We start from the raw sequence: 26,347 nt of genomic DNA on the forward strand, positions 1-26,347 counted from the left end.
TCTCAGGTGTTGATATGTAAGCGTGTTGAGTGTTTGATCAACAGTTGAGTCAGAAATCATTCACCTGCTCTCTGATCTGTGTTGAGGAGCAGAAGAGTTTTAGTTTAACACATTCAAAGAATTAAGTAACATTAGCAACCAATGTCAAATATTGTGGTAGTGGAGGGAGGGAGGAGGATTGGGGGGTTTGTGTATGGCTGTGGGATTAAAGCTATTCCTCAGTCTGGAGGTGCAGCATTTTGAGGCCCTATGGTGAAAGGGTTAGTGAGTACTGTCTTTACCAAACCTGCAGTCTCTGCTGTGGCACAGAGACCTGCGGACCCTCTCCTCTCCTCTTTTGAGTGGCTTGTGCTCTTCCTGTTGCCGTCTGAAATCAATAATAAGCTCCTTTTGTCTTTTTGGTGTTTAGCAACAGGTTATTCACCGCACACCATTCCGTTAATTTGCAGGCCTCGTCTCTGTACGCCGGTCGAGATAAGTCCCACCATTGTGGTGTCGTCTGCAAATGTTATCATTGAATTTGTGGTGTATGTAGGTGTGCAGTCATGTGTGTAGAGGGCGGGCTGAGCACCTGTACTGAGGGTCAGGCTCAAGGAGATGTGGGGGCTGAGTCTTACTCACTGTGTTTAGATGCACAGCAGTAACATTAGTTAAGTGAGTAACCGGGTGATGCCAGTTCTCCCCGTATAGGGAAAAATGGGGAGAAGTAAGTCCACCTCCGGTACACTAGGTGGCGATCTGCCAAAGCACAATGCTTTTTCTTCCGGTTAATCTATATCAACATTACACAGACTGATCACTAAATTTGTCAAATGTAACAACTTATTGTTTCATTAACCACCTTAATAATTATTTTATATATGATGAATATGAAATAAATAATGAATAATATGAAAAAATAGATAATATGAAATGCAGGAGCTAATGAGGATCCTAAATAAACAAACAAATACACTCTTGTCACAGTGTAGGAACGCACAGTGTTCCAGCCAGACGACATCTTGTTCAGCTCATTGTAACGTTATGTGTAACCAGTGTCGGGTGGAGTTAGCAAGCTAACTTCGCTACCTCCTCTTTGATAAAGCTTCTAGTTAAGGAGTGAGGAGTTGCAGTGTACGCCTAGCCCGGAGGGGCAGGGTGTATAGCTACAGACACAGCACCCCTGCTTTTCTCTGCTTCTCTTCGTAGTCATCAGATTTACCTATCATATAATCTAATTTTATGTGCATCCTGTCCCAGAAAAGCTTGTTACTAACCTAGCTCTGGGGAGTTAACTCCCCGGAGTCCTTATGTTTCTTCTTTCCCTGCAATGTCCGGCTACGTCCCGCTGATTCTGACAATGCTGTTTTGTCGTATGGTATCATAGCAACGACTACGACTCACAGCGCTGACGGAGTATGTCTGGTTCAAAAACCACTCCAGGAGAGTGGGGAGGGGCAGTTGAAGGATGCGCTGATGCTTAAACCGATCATAGCCCTGTTAAGGTGTACAGATGCAGGAATCCCTCGGTTACTGAAGGAGTTCTCTACCTCTGTTAACCGAGTTATGATGACTCAGATTTTAACCGGGGTATAGTGTTTACATGGCGTTTGAGAAATCTGGGGATTACCTTAACCCGAATATAGTTGTTTTTTTAAACTGCATGTAAACGTGTGGACAGTTGTTAAGAAATTCTTTATTCTACAAACACAGCTGGTCACTGAGACCAAGGTGCTGTAGTTATCTGACCAGCCTGCTGGGGACAATAGCATTAAAAGCAGAGCTGTAATCCACAAACAGCATCCTAACATGTTCCCTTCAGCTCCAGGTACATCAGTGCAGTATGCAGGGCTGCATTTATGCCGTCCTCAGTGGAACTGTTTGCCCTACCGGTGTGCATACCGGTGCTGGTCTAAGGCAGGGGAGAGGTGTCCCATAACTAGTCTTTCAAAGCACTTTGAAATGATGGGTGTCAGTGTGACCGGTCTATAGTCGTTCAGAGAGATCAGGGAGAGATTAAGGATGTTAGTGAAAACCTCTGCGAGCTGTTGAGCCCAATCTCTGAGAACCCTCCCTGGCATCCCATCTGGGCCTGCCGCCTACTGGACATTCACAGCTTTCAGGACTCGTTTGACCTCTTGTCTGCAGGGTAAATGAGTGGCCAGCAGTGGCCAGCTGGGGTGAATTAATGCTGTCCCTCAGCCAGTGATGCACTGTGCTGAAAGCAGTGCTGCAGCTGAATGCTCCCTCTGGCCAGGTTTGAGCTGTTTTAACAGGGGGTTGGTGTTTCTTTATAACGGGGCTGTAGGTTTGGGTTAAAAACAGTGAAAGGTGATCATCCAAGGTGACTGTCCAAGGTGTGGCAGGGAAAGGGCTCTGTATGCTTTAGCGATGTTAGAATAAACACAGTCCAGTGTGTTCCCCCTGTAGTTGAACATTTGACATGTTGTTCAAACCTTGGAAACACATGTCTTCAGATTAACGTGGTTAAAACCACCAGCCACTATGAAAACTCACCTGGTTACGGCCTGTTAGCTAACGACTGTTAGCATATGGCCAAGTGCTATGCTATTATTAGCTACTTATATACTATAGCTATGCTGTACATACTGACTGGTTGAGTGTGTGTTTCCAGGTGAAGTGGACGATGGAGGTGTTGTGTTACGGCTTGACTCTCCCATTGGACGGAGACACCGTGCAGCTCTGCGTAGATGTCTACACTGATTGGCTGATGGCCCTGGTTTCCCCGAGAGACTCCTTCCCTCCACCAATCAGCAGAGAGCCCAACCTGTACACCCAGAAGATCCTGCGACACCTGGGCGGCCTCTTCCTGTCCAGGTAGGCTGAACCTCTGTCAGACAGCTCAACTCTTTACTCCAGCTGCGATTATTAACAGAATCTGAGGCTACATCTCCACTGCTACATTTTGGTTTAAAAATGAATATCTGCTGCGTTTCCCCCTGCTCTGACGTTTCCCCCTCTCATTCCCCCTGCTCTGGTGTTTCCCCCTCTCATTCCCCCTGCTCTGGCGTTTCCCTTCACCTTTGGCAACACCGACACTGACGCCAACGTGTCTCCTCCTGATTGGGTCTTATCGGTCACGACGTCTCGTTCTCTGAGACTTAAAGCTACTAACGTTACCATGGTAACTACCAGCAGTGGGCGGAGCCTCCAAGCTGCCTCCTGTTTATGTCCAGTATACCAGGATGTTGATGAGATATGAGGTTTGGGCGTGTTAGTTTAAACAGAGATTAGTTCTTCTACTGGAGATAAAAACACTTGGAGCACAGAGATCACTTTGGGCTCCAAACTCAAACACTTAAAAACCAAAATGTAGTGATGGAAATGTAGCCTAAAGAGGTCCAGTGATCCTTTAGGACAGCGCTTCTCCCGACCAAACTGCAACTCAGTCTGGACCTAACCCATACAAACCTTATGAAGTGTAACGTTTTCTGCTTTGAAATACATTTTCTATTTATCAATAAACTAGTTTAATTCTCCCCCCTCCCCCAGGTCCGAGCAGGCGAGTCCCGTCTACCTGTCTCTCTGTCAACAGGTGTTGCTTGCAGTTCAGTTGTTGGCCAGAGAGAGCGCTGTGATGAGTGGAGACACCTGGGAGACGCTGCTTCACTTCCTGCTGCGCATCAACCACAACATGCTGGCTCCACCCACAACCACAGGTAAACACTCCCCTGTGATGTGCTCGTCTGTCTGTCTGTCTGTCTGTCACCTTTCTGTCTGTCACCTGTCTGTCTCTCTGCAGATGTGTTGGAGCAGCTGTCTCACCTGTCGATGGCAGTACTGTTTGAGGTCTGGTTGCTGTCTTGCTCTCGGTGTTTCCCGTCTCACTCTCTGTGGCAGACGGCCAGACAGATGTTGAGCAGCTGGAGACATCAGCCGGCTGTGGTGGAGCAGTGGAGCCGAGTCATGGTCGCCCTGACCTCCAGGTACACACACGCAGTGTTGGGAGTAACAGCGTTTAAGTATAACGGTGTTATTTTTTCAGTAACAGAGTAATCTAATTAATTACTTTTCCCATCGTTGCAACGCCGTTATCGTTACTGAGAATGTAAAGTGACAAGTTACTACAATTTGGTTGAATGAAGTGAGAGGTGTCAGGCTTTGGCTCCACCTCAGCTGCCTGGAGAGAGCGGGGGAGGGGGGGAGGGGGGGAGGGGGGTGATGACGCTGTTGTAAATGCGATGATGATGGTGATTGGCTGGGTGGGCAGATGCCCTGCTCACGCTGTCTCACTGCACGCTCTGACTACCACTAAACACAAGACAGCGACAATGGCGACGAGCCAGCGAAATTCAAAGGTAGCGTTCTCGAACTGGAAGTACCGGCACTACTTCTCGCTCTTTGATATTAAAGGCACGAATGTTTATGTCACATGCACTTTATGTTTGATGTTAAAGATGTTATAGAACGTAATAGCGTTATAGAACATAAAAAATAACGTCACAGTTACTTTGCTGAGTAACTAATTACTTTTACAATGTGGTAACTGAGTTACTAACTCAATTACTTTTTGGGAGAAATAATTTGTAACTAATTACTTTGTTAAAGTAAGATGACCAACACTGCACACACACACACACACACACACACACACACACACACACACGAAAATGTTTACTGAGGTAATAACTTCGAGAGAATTAGACTCATTTTCCCATAGACTTTACAGAGAATACAGCTTTAAGGAGTCTCCCCCTGCTGGAAGTTAGAGAGAATGCAGCTTTAAGGAGTCTCCCCCTGCTGGAAGTTAGAGAGAATGCAGCTTTAAGGAGTCTCCCCCTGCTGGAAGTTAGAGAGAATGCAGCTTTAAGGAGTCTCCCCCCTGCTGGAAGTTAGAGAGAATACAGCTTTAAGGAGTCTCCCCTGCTGGTAGTTAGAGAGAATACAGCTTTAAGGAGTCTCCCCCTGCTGGAAGTTAGAGAGAATGCAGCTTTAAGGAGTCTCCCCCTGCTGGAAGTTAGAGAGAATGCAGCTTTAAGGAGTCTCCCCCCTGCTGGAAGTTAGAGAGAATGCTGCTTTAAGGAGTCTCCCCTTGCTGGAAGTTAGAGAGAATGCAGCTTTAAGGAGTCTCCCCCCTGCTGGAAGTTAGAGAGAATGCTGCTTTAAGGAGTCTCCCCTTGCTGGAAGTTAGAGAGAATGCAGCTTTAAGGAGTCTCCCCTTGCTGGAAGTTAGAGAGAATGCAGCTTTAAGGAGTCTCCCCCCTGCTGGAAGTTAGAGAGAATACAGCGTTAAGGAGTCGCCCCTTGCTGGAAGTTAGAGAGAATGCAGCTTTAAGGAGTCTCCCCTGCTGGAAGTTAGAGAAAATGCAGCTTTAAGGAGTCTCCCCCTGCTGGAAGTTAGAGAGAATTCAGCTTTAAGGAGTCTCCCCTGCTGGAAGTTAGAGAGAATGCAGCTTTAAGGAGTCTCCCCTGCTGGAAGTTAGAGAGAATGCAGCTTTTTAAGGAGTCTCCCCTGCTGGAAGTTAGAGAGAATGCTGCTTTAAGGAGTCTCCCCTTGCTGGAAGTTAGAGAGAATGCAGCTTTAAGGAGTCTCCCCTTGCTGGAAGTTAGAGAGAATGCAGCTTTAAGGAGTCTCCCCCCTGCTGGAAGTTAGAGAGAATACAGCGTTAAGGAGTCGCCCCTTGCTGGAAGTTAGAGAGAATGCAGCTTTAAGGAGTCTCCCCCTGCTGGAAGTTAGAGAGAATGCAGCTTTAAGGAGTCTCCCCCCTGCTGGAAGTTAGAGAGAATTCAGCTTTAAGGAGTCTCCCCGCTGGAAGTTAGAGAGAATGCAGCTTTAAGGAGTCTCCCCTGCTGGAAGTTAGAGAGAATGCAGCTTTAAGGAGTCTCCCCTGCTGGAAGTTAGAGAGAATACAGCTTTAAGAAATCTCCCTTGCTGGAAGTTAGAGAGAATGCAGCTTTAAGGCGTCTCTCCCTGCTGGAAGTTAGAGAGAATACAGCTTTAAGGAGTCTCCCCCCTGCTGGAAGTTAGAGAGAATGCAGCTTTAAGGAGTCTCCCCCGCTGGAAGTTAGAGAGAATGCAGCTTTAAGGAGTCTCCCCCCTGCTGGAAGTTAGAGAGAATTCAGCTTTAAGGAGTCTCCCCCCTGCTGGAAGTTAGAGAGAATGCAGCTTTAAGGAGTCTCCCCTGCTGGAAGTTAGAGAGAATGCAGCTTTAAGGAGTCTCCCCCCTGCTGGAAGTTAGAGAGAATTCAGCTTTAAGGAGTCTCCCCCTGCTGGAAGTTAGAGAGAATGCAGCTTTAAGGAGTCTCCCCCTGCTGGAAGTTAGAGAGAATGCAGCTTTAAGGAGTCTCCCCCCTGCTGGAAGTTAGAGAGAATACAGCTTTAAGAAATCTCCCCTTGCTGGAAGTTAGAGAGAATGCAGCTTTAAGGAGTCTCCCCCCTGCTGGAAGTTAGAGAGAATACAGCTTTAAGAAGTCTCCCCTTGCTGGAAGTTAGAGAGAATGCAGCTTTAAGGAGTCTCCCCCTGCTGGAAGTTAGAGAGAATGCAGCTTTAAGGAGTCTCCCCCCTGCTGGAAGTTAGAGAGAATTCAGCTTTAAGGAGTCTCCCCCTGCTGGTAGTTAGAGAGAATACAGCTTTAAGGAGTCACCCCTGCTGGAAGTTAGAGAGAATACAGCTTTAAGGAGTCTCCCCTGCTGGAAGTTAGAGAGAATGCAGCTTTAAGGAGTCTCCCTCCCTGCTGGAAGTTAAGAGAATACAGCTTTAAAGCGTCTCCCCTGCTGGAAGTTAGAGAGAATACAGCTTTAAGGAGTCTCCCCCGCTGGAAGTTAGAGAGAATGCAGCTTTAAGGAGTCTCCCCTGCTGGAAGTTAGAGAGAATGCAGCTTTAAGGAGTCTCCCCTGCTGGAAGTTAGAGAGAATACAGCTTTAAGGCGTCTCCCCTGCTGGAAGTTAGAGAGAATACAGCTTTAAGGAGTCTCCCCTGCTGGAAGTTAGAGAGAATACAGCTTTAAGGTAGCCCCTGCTGGAAGTTAGAGAGAATACAGCTTTAAGGAGTCTCCCCTGCTGGAAGTTAGAGAGAATACAGCTTTAAGGAGTCTCCCCTGCTGGAAGTTAGAGAGAATGCAGCTTTAAGGAGTCTCCCCTGCTGGAAGTTAGAGAGAATGCAGCTTTAAGGAGTCTCCCCTGCTGGAAGTTAGAGAGAATGCAGCTTTAAGGAGTCTCCCCTGCTGGAAGTTAGAGAGAATACAGCTTTAAGGAGTCTCCCCTGCTGGAAGTTAGAGAGAATGCAGCTTTAAGGAGTCTCCCCTGCTGAAAGTTAGAGAGAATGCAGCTTTAAGGAGTCTCCCCTGCGAGGTAAGAGAGAATACAGCTTTAAGGAGTCTCCCCTGCTGGAAGTTAGAGAGAATACAGCTTTAAAGGAGTCTCCCCCTGCTGGAAGTTAGAGAGAATGCAGCTTTAAGAAGTCTCCCCCTGCTGGAAGTTAGAGAGAATACACCTTTAAGGAGTCTCCCCTGCTGGAAGTTAGAGAGAATGCAGCTTTAAGAAGTCTCCCCTGCTGGAAGTTAGAGAGAATACAGCTTTAAGGAGTCTCCCCTGCTGGAAGTTAGAGAGAATACAGCTTTAAGGAGTCTCCCCTGCTGGAAGTTAGAGAGAATACAGCGTTAAGGAGTCGCCCCTTGCTGGAAGTTAGAGAGAATGCAGCTTTAAGGAGTCTCCCCCTGCTGGAAGTTAGAGAGAATACAGCTTTAAGAAGTCTCCCCCTGCTGGAAGTTAGAGAGAATACAGCTTTAAGGAGTCTCCCCCCTGCTGGAAGTTAGAGAGAATACAGCTTTAAGAAGTCTCCCCCTGCTGGAAGTTAGAGAGAATACAGCTTTAAGGAGGCTCCCCTGCTGGTAGTTAGAGAGAATACAGCTTTAAGGAGTAGCCCCTGCTGGAAGTTAGAGAGAATGCAGCTTTAAGGAGTCTCCCCTGCTGGAAGTTAGAGAGAATGCAGCTTTAAGGAGTCTCCCCTGCTGGAAGTTAGAGAGAATGCAGCTTTAAGGAGTCTCCCCCGCTGGAAGTTAGAGAGAATTCAGCTTTAAGGAGTCTCCCCTGCTGGAAGTTAGAGAGAATGCAGCTTTAAGGAGTCTCCCCTGCTGGAAGTTAGAGAGAATGCAGCTTTAAGGAGTCTCCCGGCTGGAAGTTAGAGAGAATACAGCTTTAAAGGCGTCTCCCCTGCTGGAAGTTAGAGAGAATACAGCTTTAAGAAATCTCCCTTGCTGGAAGTTAGAGAGAATGCAGCTTTAAAGGCCTCTCCTGCTGGAAGTTAGAGAGAATACAGCTTTAAGAAGTCTCCCCTTGCTGGAAGTTAGAGAGAATGCAGCTTTAAGGAGTCTCCCCTGCTGGAAGTTAGAGAGAATGCAGCTTTAAGGAGTCTCCCCTGCTGGAAGTTAGAGAGAATACAGCTTTAAGTCTCCCCTGCTGGAAGTTAGAGAGAATACAGCTTTAAGGAGTCTCCCCCTGCTGGAAGTTAGAGAGAATACAGCTTTAAGGAGTCCCCCCCTGCTGGAAGTTAGAGAGAATACAGCTTTAAGGCGTCTCCCCCTGCTGGAAGTTAGAGAGAATACAGCTTTAAGAAATCTCCCCTTGCTGGAAGTTAGAGAGAATGCAGCTTTAAGGCGTCTCTCCCTGCTGGAAGTTAGAGAGAATACAGCTTTAAGGAGTCTCCCCTGCTGGAAGTTAGAGAGAATACAGCTTTAAGAAGTCTCCCCTTGCTGGAAGTTAGAGAGAATGCAGCTTTAAGGAGTCTCCCCCTGCTGGAAGTTAGAGAGAATGCAGCTTTAAGGAGTCTCCCCCCTGCTGGAAGTTAGAGAGAATACAGCTTTAACGTCTCCCCTGCTGGAAGTTAGAGAGAATACAGCTTTAAGGAGTCTCCCCTGCTGGAAGTTAGAGAGAATGCAGCTTTAAGGAGTCTCCCCTGCTGGAAGTTAGAGAGAATGCAGCTTTAAGGAGTCTCCCCCTGCTGGAAGTTAGAGAGAATACAGCTTTAAGGCGTCTCCCCCTGCTGGAAGTTAGAGAGAATACAGCTTTAAGGAGTCTCCCCTGCTGGAAGTTAGAGAGAATACAGCTTTAAGGAGTCGCCCCCTGCTGGAAGTTAGAGAGAATACAGCTTTAAGGAGTCTCCCCCTGCTGGAAGTTAGAGAGAATGCAGCTTTAAGGAGGCTCCCCCTGCTGGAAGTTAGAGAGAATGCAGCTTTAAGAAGACTCCCCCTGCTGGAAGTTAGAGAGAATACAGCTTTAAGGAGTCTCCCCCTGCTGGAAGTTAGAGAGAATGCAGCTTTAAGAAGTCTCCCCCCTGCTGGAAGTTAGAGAGAATGCAGCTTTAAGGAGTCTCCCCCTGCTGGAAGTTAGAGAGAATGCAGCTTTAAGAAGTCTCCCCTGCTGGAAGTTAGAGAGAATGCAGCTTTAAGGAGTCTCCCCCCTGCTGGAAGTTAGAGAGAATGCAGCTTTAAGAAGTCTCCCCCTGCTGGAAGTTAGAGAGAATGCAGCTTTAAGGAGTCTCCCCCCTGCTGGAAGTTAGAGAGAATGCAGCTTTAAGGAGTCTCCCCCTGCTGGAAGTTAGAGAGAATACAGCTTTAAGGAGCTTCAGCTTTGGCGTCACGTTTCAGACCCCGAAGTTGCTGCTTAGATGAAAGTGGAGAACTCTTCTTCCTGTAGTTCAGACCATCATCACATGTCATTGTTGTTGTTGTTTAGGTTGTTAGTGTTGAGCTTCGGTCCATCCTTCCCTCACTTAAAAGTCCCAGATGAAGATGCTTCTCTGATCCCGGCAGACATGGACGACCAGCGAGTCCCCCAGACCTGGTTCAGGTTCCTGCACCTGCTCAGGTAACACCCTCTACCTACAGGTAACACACACACACACACAAAGTTGGAGCACACTCTCCGGTCCCCCTTTTTATAAATGCAAACTACCAATCACGTCCACAGCCTTCAGCATCTCGGGGCGATTCTCATAAATATTTCAGTTTGAGTCTCCTGATGTCAGTATTTCTCTTTCAGTAATCTGGTGGACCTCAGTCGACCCGTGGCTGCTGGCTCAACTCCTTCCCTCCCCGAGGAGGCGATGCGAGGAGGCGGCCGGCTGCCGAACATCTTCTTCAGAGCCATGAAAGGAGTCGGCACGATGGTCGACGCCTTCCTGGGTACACTGACCTTATATAAGAATAGCTTACAAAGCAACAGCAACTTATACAGCGTTTCATTTAGTTTTTTAATTACACTAACATTAGTTCGGAAAGCATATTATAAAAATGAAATGAAACCAAACCTACGTCTTTTGTGTTTCTGCAGGTGTGACTGTAGTCAACAAAGAATCAACAGAGCAGCAGCTGCCAAGCACTGGTACACACACTACACACACATTACACACACTACACACACATTATACACACTACACAGACACACACTATACACACATTATACACACTACACACACATTATACATTATGAATGTCTGAATATATTGAATATATAACATTCCTTTCATTCAATATATTCAGACTTTCATTCAATATATTCAGGCTTCCATTCAGTATATTCAGACTTTCATTCAATATATTCAGGCTTCCATTCAGTATATTCAGACTTTCATTCAGTATATTCAGACTTTCATTCAATATAGTCAGGCTTTCATTCAGTATATTCAGACTTTCATTCAAGATATTCAGGCTTTCATTCAGTATATTCGATATATTCAATTGTTGCTGCTTTGTTTCTCCAGGAGTTACACCGAGGATCCATTTCAGAGACCGGCTGCCTTCTCTCGGTAATTCAGATTAAAATAAACTGATCATGTCATTCTGATCAAGAATGGTCCGTGTCCACAGTCAGCCTCATTTACATGCTTCCCACTCGTTGTCTCTGTAAGCAGCAATGCATTCTGGGAGCATTGCGGCAACGTTCGAGAGAAGGTGCCACGCGTTTCAATTCAATTCAATTTTATTCATAGTTTAAGTCCTAACAGGAGTTATCTCATTACATTTTGCAGATAGAGTAGGTCTAGACCACACTATAGACCTACTTCTACATATACTGTACAGTAAAGGTATCTATTTGGAGAAGGCCCAAAAAATGCAGCATGCCTCGAGTAATCTTTCCATTTAATTTGGCTCTGCGTGTAGTGTTCTAAGGGTTTTTCATTGTACCGATGATCTCCCTACATGGTTAGTAGGGAGTGGTGAACGAGTGAGTGATTCATGACACCTGTGTTAAAGCCAGTCTGATATTTGTTAAAATAACTGGTAAATTAAAGGTTAATTCAATGTAACAGTGATCCAAACTGAACCTTCAGTCTTATGTGGAATTTGTTTTCCAACTCGTCCCCTCACAGGTGTTGCTGTGGCCAGGAGCCCGTTTAAAGACCGACTCCCCCCCTACGGTAAGCCCTGCCCCATATGCTAAGCCTCGCCTACCCATCATATATGAAGCCCCGCCCACCCATTCTACTAGAAGCCCCGCCCATCACCACCATGCGGTAGGCCACGCCCACCGTCCCCTCTTACAGAAAACCCTGCCCACCTGCTTTCCCACCCAAGGCTGTAGTGTTTTGTTTAGGTACCGCAGAGAACATGACGTTAAATTACGTCTCGTTTGGAAGGTTATGTAACCACACTCCCTACGGTGGCATGTTAACATATATAAGTCAACTATCTAACTAGTTAACTCAGCTATATATTGAGAAAAATAATTTAATTTACTGTGCAGCTCAAAGGCTGCCACTGGCAGCTACCGGCAACTTTTAAGGTGGAATGTTTTCTTGCATGTTACTTGATGCATAAGTTGACATCAGGAATCATTCAACACACCCTAAGTCCAGTTCAGACCAAAGATTCGTGACGAGACGAGTGTAAACCTTTGTCTCCTTGCAAGTCTCCGTTCTGCAGCATTCTGAAAGCTGCCTATTTCCACCAATGAGATAGAAACCACTCTCTGCACGAGGCGGAGCATTGTGCCGGTGCGCTCTGGCGAGTGAGCCCTGTCTGCAGTACGCAGATCGAGGAGTGGCTCAACGTTGGTGGAGCTAAACGTTTGACTCTGCACACTTGCCCAATAGCAACCGTAAGAGGAATGTGTGTGTCTGAGGGAAAAACACAAGACTTTCACCCCGGAGACCAGAGATCGTTTCCCGCGTGTGCCGTTTGCTTTCCCCGTTTGCTTTCCCCGTTCTTCTTTTCCTTAACCCAACCGAGCATGAGGGTCCTGGAGCATGTTAACCCAGGCTTAGAGCCACTTACTGGGGTTTAGAGGTGAGGCTGAGGGCCCTGGAGGTCAACACCCAGCCATAGAGGCCCTAACTGGGGCTTGGGAGGGAGCATGAGGGTCCTGGAGCATGTTAACCCAGGCTTAGAGACACTTACTGGGGCTTAGAGGTGAGGCTGAGGGCCCTGGAGGTCAACACCCAGTCATAGAGGCCCTAACTGGGGCTTGGGAGGGAGCATGAGGGGCCTGGAGCATGTTAACCCAGGCTTAGAGCCACTTACTGGGGCTTAGAGGTGGGGCTCGTTTCCCACGAGTCACATTTGCTTTCCCCGTTCTTCTTTTCCTAAACCCAACCCTTCTTCTTTTCCTTTTTTTCATAATTCAAATATCATTATTTATTATAAATATATATATATATATATATATATATCTATGCAAAAGATATTGTTAAATATATATCGGTAAAAGAAGCACACATTGGCTTTTGCCGTTCTAGCCGCTGGCCACTCCCCCTCTCACCCTGAGGACCAGAGACAGAGAGCAGCGGACCTCAGACCAACAAAAATGTGCAAAGTAGCACTACTTGGACTGTCTTTGACTTTGAATAAACAAACGACAATTCCCGAATTTAAGGAGGTTTCAGAATCCCACACATGGAAAGCACAACCAGCTACAGACAACAAGTGCAGACAGAGCGTGATGTCACTTATAGGCAGGCTATTTATTTTATAAAGCGAGACGTATCTGTATATGTGTGTGTCCGTGTTTGGGGGGAAGGTAACCTGCACATCAGCAGACACCACAAGCAGAACGCTTTAGAACAGCGGGGGGGCTCTTTTCCTGCTATTGTATTAAATTGCTGTGAGCTGACAGAACATAACGTAGCCTAATCTTGGAGATTATTCCTTCACATAGTGGTGCAATGCGAGAAAATCTCAAGAGTTGAACCAGGCAGATACATCAGTTTTCATCACACTCCCCCTGGGTCGGGTTAATTAAGTTGCCAAAATAACTCCGCGAATCAAATCTCCTACTTCACCGTTAACCGTCAAGCCACTAAACCTGTATGAAAATGAACACCTCTGCTGGAATGTTAAATTTGTTAACGATCCGACACAAGAAAACACCGTCTCTCCCTCTCTCTCTCTCTCTCTCTCTCTCTCTCTCTCTCTCTCTCTCTCTTTCTCTCTCTCTTTCTCTCTCTCTCTCTGCGCACACACACGGTCCGGTTCTGGTGGTTGATGAACGCAGATATGTGCTGATTAGCGTTCATAACGGGCCGGGTGGGTAGGGCACTGCCATGAGTCCATGACGCTAATGTCTGATTACTGTCTGATATTTTGTGATTACATTCTAAATCTCTGAGTCTCTGTCAGGTAAATACAGTAGTACAACGTCTTCCTCTGATGTAGAAGTACCCTACACTGTAAGTCAGTAGTAGGCTATACAGTGGAGTTGCATATTAGGTGGTTTGGGGTCCTTCTTTGGTTTTGATGAATTCTACAAGCAGCAATACCAGAGGCCAGACGGGCTCTGCACTAGTTATATTATAAACGTTATTCTACATTCTACAACGTGGGTTTTACGCCACTCTGTCCGTAGGTGGCGCCCACGCAGACTCAAAAGTTTATCTCCACCCACATTTAGCCCAACCCCTATCTGCGTACTGCAGTCAGGTGCAATTGGCTCTGGCTGCACTGCCCCCCCCTTACCCAGATTTGATTGGTGGTTTGATTTGAAGAATCTGAACCTGTTCTCCGTCTCCTCAGGTATTTCTCGACCTCGTTCTGGCAGCGCCCCACCCATCCCGGTGAACATACTGAGCGTGCCCAGTAACCCCCCCTCCACCACTTCAACTTTACACAACACACGACTGAAACCTGTCAATGTTTCCAAGGCAACCAGCAAACCTCCCACGGTACGACCCTGAAACATGACTGTCTACCTCTGAGTTTAGTCTCTCTGTGTTCGTTTAAAGTCTCTCTGTTTTAATTTAAAGTCTCTTTGTTAGAATAAAATAGAATAAATTTTATGGTCACCGAGGGGAATTTGTCGTGGGCCTTTGTTGCTTCACAACACAAACATGTAACAGAGAACCCATTCTAAAATTGACATAAAATCAAGATAAAATCGACATAAGATAACATCTTGGGACGTGAAAGGACATATATGACTGTACAGACAATACAACATCTAAAAAAAGTGTATGTGAGAATTAAGGTGCACTTTGCTCTGTTGTGCTAAGATTTACTGTTGGAATTGAGCAGCTTGATAGATGTTGGAATAAATGATAATTTAAATTTGTTTTACATCTCAGCACACAGAATTTGCTACTTGTGTTTCACGTTTGATACTTGCGTTTCAGATCGTTAAAATAGGGCCCAAGGACTTCGAGGAATAAGCTCCCCAGAGCAAAGTTAGTAACAAGCATTTCTGAGACATGGAAGCACACAGATGGAAAGAGAGAGGAGAGGAGCTCAGTGTGTCAAAGGAAGTCCCCCTGCAGTCTAAAACTATAACATTTATCTACCAACCCTTATAGAACTGGCAGATAAATCTGACGACTATGAAGCAATGCAGAGAAGAGAAGGGGTGCCGTGTCTGAAGCTATACACCCTCCCCCGCCGGTCTAGGCAAACGCTGCAACTCCTCCTCCCTAACGATAAGCTTTATCGAAGAGGAGCGCTTTAAGTTTACTCTTAAATGGGGTGACGGTGTCTGCCTCCCAAACCCAGACTGGAAGCTGGTTCCATAGGAGAGGAGCCTGATAGCTGAAGGCTCTGGCCCCCAGTCTACTTTTAGAGACTCTAGGAACCACAAGTAGCTCTGCATTCTGGGAGCGTAGTGCTCTACTAGGACAATAAGGTACTAAGAGCTCTTCAAGATATGATGGTGCCTGACCATTTAGAGCTTTGTAGGTCTCCGGTTTATGGGCTCGGAAATGCCAGAGCAGGGGGAATGAGAGGGGGAAACACCAGAGCAGGGGGAATGAGAGGGGGAAACGCCAGAGCAGGGGGAATGAGAGGAGGAAACACCAGAGCAGGGGGAATGAGAGGGGGAAACGCCAGAGCAGGGGGAATGAGAGGGGAAACACCAGAGCAGGGGGAATGAGAGGAGGAAACGCGAGCAGGGGGAAATGAGAGGGGAAACACCAGAGCAGGGGAATGAGAGGGGAAACGCAAGAGCAGGGGGAATGAGAGGGGGAAACACCAGAGCAGGGGGGAATGAGAGGGGAAACGCCAGAGCAGGGGGAATGAGAGGGGAAACACCAGAGCAGGGGGAATGAGAGGAGGAAACGCCAGAGCAGGGGGAATGAGAGGGGAAACGCGAGCAGGGGGAATTGAGAGGGGAAACACCAGAGCAGGGGGGAATGAGAGGAGGAAACGCCAGAGCAGGGGGAATGAGAGGGGGAAACACCAGAGCAGGGGGAATGAGAGGGGAAACGCGTGAGCAGGGGGAATGAGAGGGAAAAACACCAGATAATGGGGAATGATGGGGGAAACACCAGAGCAGAGGGGAAATGAAAGGGGAAACACCAGAGCAGAGGGAATGAGGGGGGAAACACCAGAGCAGGGGAAGGAGAGGGGAAACACCAGAGCAGGGGGAATGAAAGGGGGAAACACCAGAGCAGAGGGAATGAGAGGGGGAAACACCAGAGCAGAGGGAATGAGAGGGAGAAACGTAGCAGAAGATATTCCTAGCGTCGTGGTGGAGATGTAGCCTTAAAGTTAAAGTTTCCTTGCTGCTCACTCCGTACAGGCTCTGTCATCTTATAAAGTCTCCGGTGCAGTCTGTTGTCTTTTATGAGCTTCCTTCTTCTCTCCTCTCAGACATCTTCCTCCCCCCATCACTGGAAGTCTTCCACCCATCCTCCCCCATCCTCCCACCGACCCCCCCCGTCCCCCCTCAGGTGTAACGTGGACTCCCTACTCCACCTGTTCGGCGGATGGCTGTTTGATGCTGCTCTGATCCACAGAGACTCTGGTCTGTGTCATACACACTGCTTCTAAACTTTTTTAATTCAAGGGACAGTGCAAACTAATTAAAAGCATGATTTTACATGGGTTAGAAATCTCTAATCCCCTGGCCTCGATGTTAGAAAGGCTTTTTAAATACAAAGAAACAAGAAAGAAAGATACTGTTCTTGTCTCTTTTTGTCTTTGCCAGCCGGTGATGTCACTGTGATGTCAGAGCGGTGGGCGGCCGGTCGAGCCGAGGCGTGTGGGATGCTCTGCAGAATCTTCTCCTGTAAGAAAACCGCAGAGGACATCCTGTCCGTCTACCTGTCCAGGTACACGTCCATCTCTCTGGCTGTCTACCTGCCAAGTTTCCTAAAAAAGTAGAAAATAAATAACTTAAATTCTTTGCAACCTAAATAAATGATTTATTTTATTATTTTTAACGTGTCCTGTTTTTTTTTTAGATTACTTTTTTGATCTTTTTCCGCCTTTAGTGGACAGGACAGCTAGGTGCGAAAGGGGAGAGACAGAAAGAGAGAGAGAGAGAGAGAGAGAGGGAAGACATGCAGGAAATCATCACAGGTCGAACTTGAACCCTAGACCTCTGCGTCGAGGCACAAACCTCTCAGTATATGTGCGCCTGCTCTACCAACTGAGCCAACCCGGCCACAGGGGGGGACCTCTGTTTTAACCCAAACCACAATCTTTTTTTCTAATTTCAACTACTCATTTTGATGTCTAACTTTAACTGTCGTCGCTGCATGACGGTCAACTTTGTCGGCTAGACTTACTCCTTCTGTCTCATCTTTACTGAAGCCAAAATGTGTCCAGATGCCGGATGCTGTGCTTTTCTTTAGCATGTATATATATATATATATATATATATATATATATATATATATATATATACTACTATATACTATATATATTCAATTTTATATATAGTGTCAAATCATAACAGAAGTTTTCGGGACACTTTACAGATACAGTAGGTCTAGACCACACTATAATTTACAGAGACACATTCCCCCAAGACCAAGCATTTGGTGCGACAGCAGCGAGGAAAAACTTCCTTTAAACAGACAGAAACCTCAGACTGAACCTGACTCTGGGTGGGCGGCCATCTGACGCTGCCTGTTGGTACCGAAATAACCATCGGTTGGAGGTTCAGAATTTCGGTTTAGATTTCTTTTGATGAATCACACAGTGCTACTGTCCAGCTACAGCCCTCTCTGTGTTCCTGTATGATCTGGTGATAGTTGCTGTTCTGTCTGTGTGTAAACCTTCCTCAGGTTCTACCTGGTTCTGCTGAGGGGTGTCCAGGTGTCGGAGGAGGCGTGTCCTCCGGTACTGGCCTCCATCCTAATGAACTCCACCTGCCTGTTCTGCTGCGACCTGAGAGGAGTCAACTTGCTGTTCCCCTGCTTCCTGTTTGCTGTGGAGAGCGTGCTGCTCGACAGGTAAACGTTCTGCAGAAACTAAAAAAACTAATACTACTCTAGACTCTGTCTGTCTGTCTGTCTCTCTCTCTCTCTATGTCTGTCTGTTTGTCTGTCTCTCTCTATGTCTGTCCGTCTAACCTGTCTGTCTGTCTGTCTCTCTCTATGCCTGTCTGTCTGTCTCTAATTACAGTCACTGTGGATGCTAGTAATACTACTCTAGACTCTGTCTGTCTGTCTAGCCTCTCTGTCTGTCTGTCTCTCTCTCTATGTCTGTCTGTCTGTCTGTCTCTCTCTCTCTGTAATTACAGACAGACAGACAGGCATAGAGAGAGTCTATGCCTGTCTGTCTGTCTGTAATTACAGTCACTGTGGATGCTAGTAATACTACTCTAGACTGTCTGTCTAACTTGTCTGTCTGTCTAGCCTGTCTGTCTCTCTCTATGCCTGTCTGTCTGTCTGTAATTACAGTGACTGTGGATGCTGGTATCACTACTGTGGACATTAATACTTTCAGTACTTCAACACTGTCTGTCTGTCTGTCTGTCTCCTTCTCTCTCTCTATGTCTGTCTGTCTGTCTAACCTGTCTGTCTCTCTCTATGTCTGTCTGTCTGTCTAACCTGTCTGTCTCTCTCTATGTATGTCTGTATGTCTGTCTCTCTCTCTCTATGTCTGTCTGTCTGTCTGTCTGTAATTACAGTCACTGTGGATGCTGGTATCACTACTGTAGACATTCATACTTTCACTACTTCAACACTCTCTGCCTGTCTGTCTGTCTGTCTGCCTGCCTGTCTGTCTGTCTGTCTGTCTGTCTGTCTGTCTGTCTGTCTGTCTGTTTCTATTTGTGTCTCTCGACCAGAGAGCTGTTAAGGTTTAAGAGTTTTGTGAGACCGGTGGATTTACGGCGAGCGTCCATCTTGGTCCTGCTGTCCCTGCTGCCCCTCCCCCTGCAGTTAGGATCCGTCCAATCAGAGGTCAGCTTCTGTTCACCCTGTAAAGTCCACTTCAGACCAAAGAGCTGTGACGAGAAGAGTGTAAACTTTAGTCTCCCTGCAAGTCTCCAGTCTGCAGCATTCTGAAAGCTGACAGGTTTCCACCAATCAGACGAAACGGTGTATCATCGCCATAGAAACCATTCTCTGGAGTTCAGTTCCAACTTCAGACTTTTCAGGTTTTTTCGTAGCTGGAAATTATTTGTAGCATCTTAAATATGAATGAGGACTGTGATAGTGAGATACTTGCTACAGCTGTATTTCTAGTAGAGATGAAACAGAAAAAAACACAGTTTTATGAAACAGAAAACTCTGATTCTCTGCTTTGTTGTTGTCGAGCTGGAGCCTTGACCAGCTGATTCCCAGCGACACCATCAGCTGGTTCGAGTCGAGCTGAGACGGGCCGCTCCAGACCGCTCCAGACCGCTTCAGACCGCTTCAGACCGCTGAAACCTTTCCTGAAACGGTTTAATCTCATCACAAATCTTTGGTCTGAACTGGACTTTAAACACTGACACACACCTGCAGTCTGGCACCCACAGGTACATTAATTCAGCCATTTATGCCTGCTGTGTGTTTGCTCAGGTGTTATTGGACGGGAAGTTCAGTGGTGATGATGTCACAGCAGGTAACTTCCTGTCTCTGAAGCCCCGCCTCCGCAGCATTCTGATTGGAGCTCTGCAGACGGAGACTGACACCACCAACACTCAGATTCTACTCGGTCAGTTATTCATTCATTCACTCATCAATTTAACAACTGTTTTCTAAAATCTTCCGACTTCGATTAATAAATAAAAAGATCTGCCGCTTTTTCTGTTTTGTGTAGCGGCCATGTTGAATCTGATTCAGGACTCAGCTCTGTTCGAGGCTGCAGGACAAACTCAGCAGGTAAGTCTCCTTAACCTCTCCTTACACACTACTGAAACTCTCCTTAAACTCTCCTTCAAATCTACTGAAACTCTCCTTAAACTCTCCTTAAACTCTCCTTCAAATCTACTGAAACTCTCCTTAAACTCTCCTTAAACTCTCCTTCAAATCTACTGAAACTCTCCTTAAACTTTCTTTCAACTCTACTGAAACTCTCCTGAAATTTCCCATCAGTCTCTCTGACTGGACGGGTCTATCGATGCAGCAAAAGTTCGTTACTGCAGAAATCAAAATTCATTCTGTGAGCTAAAACCGGTTTCAAGATCAGTAATCATTTTACACTAAATTCCTATCTTACTGTACATTATTAAATAGTAACATCAGACAGTTTCTGCCTCTCTTTAGGTGTCAGGAGAGAAACTTATCAACATTCGTTGTGTTCTGGTTACAGAATGATAAAGACAGTTGGAGAACAGTTAATATATATATATATATATATATATAGGATCAGATAACAGGATGTCTGCTCTACAGGATGATTCTTTAAGTTCAGCTTTTAGGTTTTCTGTTGGACTGCATTTATGGTGAATGAACTGCATTAAAAAGCGCCTTTCTACCTTTTTTCACATAAACATTTTCCTCTCATTCACCCGCCATGTTAACTTCAATGCAAGTGACACAAAGGTCTGATGTATGACTCTTCCTTATTTCTATCTTCCTGGTTTCCAGCAAACTGAGTCCTGGCAAGATGGAGCCAGTAGACCCATATCAACCGGGGAAACCAGTGGAACCAGTGGAACCAGTGGAACCAGAGGACCGAGTGGACACAGTGGAACCAGAGGACAGAGTGGACTCAGTGGACCCAGTGGAACCAGTGGAACCAGAGGACCGAGTGGACACAGTGGAACCAGAGGACAGAGTGGACTCAGTGGACCCAGTGGAACCAGTGGAACCAGAGGACACAGTGGACACAGTGTAACCAGAGGACCAATTGGACCCAGTGGAACCAGAGGACACAGTGGACCCAGTGGAACCAGAGGAACCAGTGGAGCTAGTGGAACCAGTGGAACCAGTGGAACCGGTAGTTAATTAAGTTTTACTGTATGTGCTTATATCCTAGTAGGCATTCACTCCTCGGGAAATTACACATACTGTAAGAGTGCAACAAAAAGATTCCAAACCGTCCCAAATCAATTTATTGAATCCTCAATGAACCCAGTTAGACATGACTAGACACCATTACCCCTACATTACACCTGCACATCTGCGCTGCTCTGGGGCTCTCCACTATGACACAAACAATTTCCAGGTCTATTTGTGATGGCGCTGTGGTGAGTTAAACAGGCCAGCAGGAAGTGGAGGGCTACAGCATCGGATACATTTTCAGAATAACCTCCCTGTGCAGGCTCCTGATCGTATATCACTTCACTATTTTAACAACTGAAACACAGCCACAAATATTTCTCTCACTGAACTCCATAGCTTTTTCAAACGTTCTTTTTGTTGCTTTTTCTAATCTTTTTGCTGTTTTTAAAAATGTTTTTTCCACTTTTTCTGATGTTGTGGCTTTTCTAAAATTTTTGTCACTTTAGGTTTTTATATCACATTTTTCAACATTTTTGTAACTCCTAGTGTGTGTGTATGTGTGTGTGTATGTATATGTGCGTGCTTGTGTTACCTTGGTAACCAGGCATCCGGTCAGCAGAGATCCTGTGGGTTCAGCTTGTCCGTCTGCTGACTCAGCGTCTGATGGCTCAGTGGAGGAATGACTCTGCAGTTTGTCTGTCTGCATTGGAAGTACTGGGAGGACTGGCAAAGGTGGATACACACACACACACACACACACACACACACACACACACACACACACACACACACACACACACAGAATGTATAAAGAAACAAACCATGTTTATATCGTAGGTTTAACTTATGAAACAGAATTAAAAATGTGTTGCTCAAATGTTGCATTGTGTTTTAAATTTAAAACAATATTTAAAAATATGGTGTTCAACAAATATAAAGAGTTCTCTTGATAATCTGTGTTAGAACTTCTGGTTTCTAGTCTTTTCTTTGTTTAGTCAGAAACGTTAGTCGCTTCATTCTGATTAGTTTTTTACCTTAAACTAGTCGTGTCTTGAATGCTAGGTTTTGAAGTAAGGAAAGGTGTGTTGTTGTTGTTGTTGTTGCAGGTGGAGGTGAGTGTGGAGGAGAGCGAGAGCAGGCGAGCTCTCTCTTCAGTCTGTAGTTACATCGTGTTTCTGTGCAGTCGTCCTCCTCCTCTCCACTCCAGAGATCTGCACTCCATCATCGTCGCTGCTTTCTACTGTCTCAACGTCTGGCTAACACAGCATCCTGCCGTGCTCGACCACCAGGTAACTAACACACAGACAGGTAACTAACACACAGACAGGTAACTAACATACAGACAGGTAACTAACACACAGACAGGTAACTAACACAATGCAACAACACAGCATCCTGCCGTGCTCGACCACCAGGTAACTAACACACAGACAGGTAACTAACATACAGACAGGTAACTAACACACAGACAGGTAACACACAGACAGGTAACTAACACACAGACAGGTAACTAACACACAGACAGGTAACTAACACTCCATCATCGTCGCTGCTTTCTACTGTCTCAACGTCTGGCTAACACAGCATCCTGCCGTGCTCGACCACCAGGTAACTAACACACAGACAGGTAACTAACACACAGACAGGTAACTAACATACAGACAGGTAACTAACACACAGACAGGTAACTAACACACAGACAGGTAACTAACACTCCATCATCGTCGCTGCTTTCTACTGTCTCAACGTCTGGCTAACACAGCATCCTGCCGTGCTCGACCACCAGGTAACTAACACACAGACAGGTAACTAACACACAGACAGGTAACTAACATACAGACAGGTAACTAACACACAGACAGGTAACTAACACACAGACAGGTAACTAACACTCCATCATCGTCGCTGCTTTCTACTGTCTCAACGTCTGGCTAACACAGCATCCTGCCGTGCTCGACCTACTAACACACAGACAGAACTAACATAAGACAGGTAACAAAACAATAACACACAGACAAAACACACAGACAGTAATAACATACAGACAGGTAAACCAACACAGACAGGTAACTAAACACACAGACAGGTAACTAACACAAAAGGAATAACATACAGACAGGTATACTAACACACAGACAGGTAACTAACACACAGACAGGTAACTAACACTCCATCATCGTCGCTGCTTTCTACTGTCTCAACGTCTGGCTAACACAGCATCCTGCGCTGCTTTCGACCCACCAGGTAACTAACACGACAGACAGGTAACTAACACACAGACAGGTAACTAACATACAGACAGGTAACTAACACACAGACAGGTAACTAACACACAGACAGGTAACTAACACTCCATCATCGTCGCTTCTACTGTCTCAACGTCTGGCTAACACAGCATCCTGCCGTGCTTTCAACTGTACCAGGTAACTAAACACACAGACAGGTAACTAACACACAGACAGGTAACTAACACTCCATCATCGTGCTGCTTTCTACTGTCTCAACGTCTGGCTAACAGCATCCTGCCGCGTCGACCACCAGGTAACTAACACACAGACAGGTAACTTAACACACAGACAGGTAACTAACACACAGACAGGTAACTAACACTCCATCATCGTCGCTGCTTCTACTGTCTCAACGTCTGGCTAACACAGCATCTGCCGTGCTGACCCCACAGGTAACTAACACCACAGACCTACAGGTAACTAACACCACAGGTAACTAACATACAGACAGGTAACTAACACACAGACAGGTAACTAACACACAGACAGGTAACTAACACTCCATCATCGTCGCTGCTTTCTACTGTCTCAACGTCTGGCTAACACAGCATCCTGCCGTGCTCGACCACCAGGTAACTAACACACAGACAGGTAACTAACATACAGACAGGTAACTAACACACAGACAGGTAACACACAGACAGGTAACTAACACACAGACAGGTAACTAACACTCCATCATCGTCGCTGCTTTCTACTGTCTCAACGTCTGGCTAACACAGCATCCTGCCGTGCTCGACCACCAGGTAACTAACACACAGACAGGTAACTAAAACACAGACAGGTAACTAACGTACAGACAGGTAACTAACACACAGACAGGTAACTAACACACAGACAGGTAACTAACATACAGACAGGTAACTAACATACAGACAGGTAACTAACACACAGACAGGTAACTAACACACAGACAGGTAACACACAGACAGGTAACACACAGACAGGTAACTAACACTCAGACAGGTAACACACAGACAGGTAACTAACACTCCATCATCGTCGCTGCTTTCTACTGTCTCAACGTCTGGCTAACACAGCATCCTGCCGTGCTCGACCACCAGGTAACTAACACACAGACAGGTAACTAACATACAGACAGGTAACTAAAACACAGACAGGTAACACACAGACAGGTAACACACAGACAGACAGGTAACTAACACACAGACAGGTAACACACAGACAGACAGGTAACTAACACACAGACAGGTAACACACAGACAGACAGGTAACTAACACACAGACAGGTAACTAACACAAACAGGTAACACACAGACAGGTAACTAACATACAGACAGGTAACTAACAAACAGACAGGTAACTAACATACAGACAGGTAACTAACACAGACAGGTAACTAACATACAGACAGGTAACTAACATACAGACAGGTAAATAACACACAGACAGACAGGTAACTAACACACAGACAGGTAACTAACATACAGACAGGTAACTAACAAACTAACTGGCAACTGACATAGGCTACAGACAGGTAATTAACACACTAACTGGTAACTGACATACAGACAGGTAACTACCATACACAGACAGGTAACTAACACACAGACAGGTAACTAACACAGACAGGTAACTAACACAGACAGGTAACTAACACACAGACAGGTAACTAACAAACTAACTGGTAACTAACAAACTAACTGGTAACTAACATACAGACAGGTAACTAACACACACACAGGTAACTATCATACAGACAGGTAACTAACACACACACACACACAGGTAACTAACACACAGACAGGTAACTAACACCGACAGATAACTAACACACACACAGGTAACTAACACACAGACAGGTAACTAACACACACACAGGTAACTAACACACTAACTGGTAACTAACATACAGACAGGTAACTAACATACAGACAGGTAACTAACACACTAACTGGTAACTAACATACAGACAGGTAACTAACACACAGACAGGTAACTAACACCGACAGATAACTAACACACAGACAGGTAACTAACATACAGACAGGTAACTAACACCGACAGATAACTAACACACACACACAGACAGGTAACTAACATACAGACAGGTAACTAACAAACTAACTGGTAACTAACATACAGACAGGTAACTAACATACAGACAGGTAACTAACACACACACACAGGTAACTAACACACACACAGGTAACTAAAATACAGACAGGTAACTAACACACTTACTGGTAACTAACATACAGACAGGGAACTAACATACAGACAGGTAACTAACACACACACAGGTAACTAACACACAGACAGGTAACTAACACCGACAGATAACTAACACACAGACAGGTAACTAACACACACACAGGTAACTAACACACAGACAGGTAACTAACACACTTACTGGTAACTAACATACAGACAGGTAACTAACACACAGACAGGTAACTAACACACACACAGGTAACTAACACTCAGACAGGTAACTAACATACAGACAGGTAACTAACACACTTACTGGTAACTAACATACAGACAGGTAACTAACACACAGACAGGTAACTAACACCGACAGATAACTAACACACACACAGGTAACTAACACACAGACAGGTAACTAACACACACACAGGTAACTAATACACTAACTGGTAACTAACATACAGACAGGTAACTAACACACTAACTGGTAACTAACATACAGACAGGTAACTAACATACAGACAGGTAACTAACACACTAACTGGTAACTAACATACAGACAGGTAACTAACACACAGACAGGTAACTAACACCGACAGATAACTAACACACAGACAGGTAACTAACATACAGACAGGTAACTAACACACAGACAGGTAACTAACACCGACAGATAACTAACACACACACACACAGACAGGTAACTAACATACAGACAGGTAACTAACACACAGACAGGTAACTAACATACAGACAGGTAACTAACAAACTAACTGGTAACTAACATACAGACAGGTAACTAACATACAGACAGGTAACTAACACACACACAGGTAACTAAAATACAGACAGGTAACTAACACACTTACTGGTAACTAACATACAGACAGGTAACTAACATACAGACAGGTAACTAACACACACAGGTAACTAACACACAGACAGGTAACTAACACCGACAGATAACTAACACATAGACAGGTAACTAACACACACACAGGTAACTAACACACAGACAGGTAACTAACACACTTACTGGTAACTAACATACAGACAGGTAACTAACACACACACAGGTAACTAACACTCAGACAGGTAACTAACATACAGACAGGTAACTAACACACTTACTGGTAACTAACATACAGACAGGTAACTAACACACAGACAGGTAACTAACACCGACAGATAACTAACACACAGACAGGTAACTAACATACAGACAGGTAACTAACACACAGACAGGTAACTAACACCGACAGATAACTAACACAGACAGGTAACTAACATACAGACAGGTAACTAACACACAGACAGGTAACTAACACGGACAGATAACTAACACACAGACAGGTAACTAACATA

The 26,347-nt window shown here is 45.5% G+C and overlaps 1 protein-coding gene across 6 annotated transcripts in view; it reads left to right on the plus strand.

Moving 5' to 3' along the window:
- ralgapb (Ral GTPase activating protein non-catalytic subunit beta) overlaps nt 1-26,347 on the plus strand; it is a 38,364-nt gene that overhangs the window by 1,840 nt on the left and 10,177 nt on the right. For 5 of the 6 annotated variants that reach the window (XM_039798363.1, XM_039798362.1, XM_039798366.1 and 2 more), the window contains exons 3-20: nt 2,615-2,817; nt 3,493-3,659; nt 3,743-3,926; nt 9,674-9,805; nt 9,980-10,122; nt 10,271-10,321; nt 10,701-10,745; nt 11,310-11,357; nt 13,948-14,096; nt 16,009-16,162; nt 16,346-16,469; nt 17,430-17,597; nt 18,437-18,551; nt 19,155-19,290; nt 19,396-19,457; nt 20,166-20,517; nt 21,127-21,254; nt 21,629-21,811. In XM_039798363.1, coding sequence (XP_039654297.1) covers nt 2,615-2,817; nt 3,493-3,659; nt 3,743-3,926; nt 9,674-9,805; nt 9,980-10,122; nt 10,271-10,321; nt 10,701-10,745; nt 11,310-11,357; nt 13,948-14,096; nt 16,009-16,162; nt 16,346-16,469; nt 17,430-17,597; nt 18,437-18,551; nt 19,155-19,290; nt 19,396-19,457; nt 20,166-20,517; nt 21,127-21,254; nt 21,629-21,811 — 2,544 coding nt within the window. The remainder of the gene's footprint in view (nt 1-2,614; nt 2,818-3,492; nt 3,660-3,742; nt 3,927-9,673; nt 9,806-9,979; nt 10,123-10,270; nt 10,322-10,700; nt 10,746-11,309; nt 11,358-13,947; nt 14,097-16,008; nt 16,163-16,345; nt 16,470-17,429; nt 17,598-18,436; nt 18,552-19,154; nt 19,291-19,395; nt 19,458-20,165; nt 20,518-21,126; nt 21,255-21,628; nt 21,812-26,347) is intronic. The other variant, XM_039798367.1, reaches the window with a different exon arrangement.

Source organism: Perca fluviatilis, chromosome 4 (assembly GCF_010015445.1).
Source record: "Perca fluviatilis chromosome 4, GENO_Pfluv_1.0, whole genome shotgun sequence".
Lineage (NCBI taxonomy): Eukaryota > Metazoa > Chordata > Actinopteri > Perciformes > Percidae > Perca > Perca fluviatilis.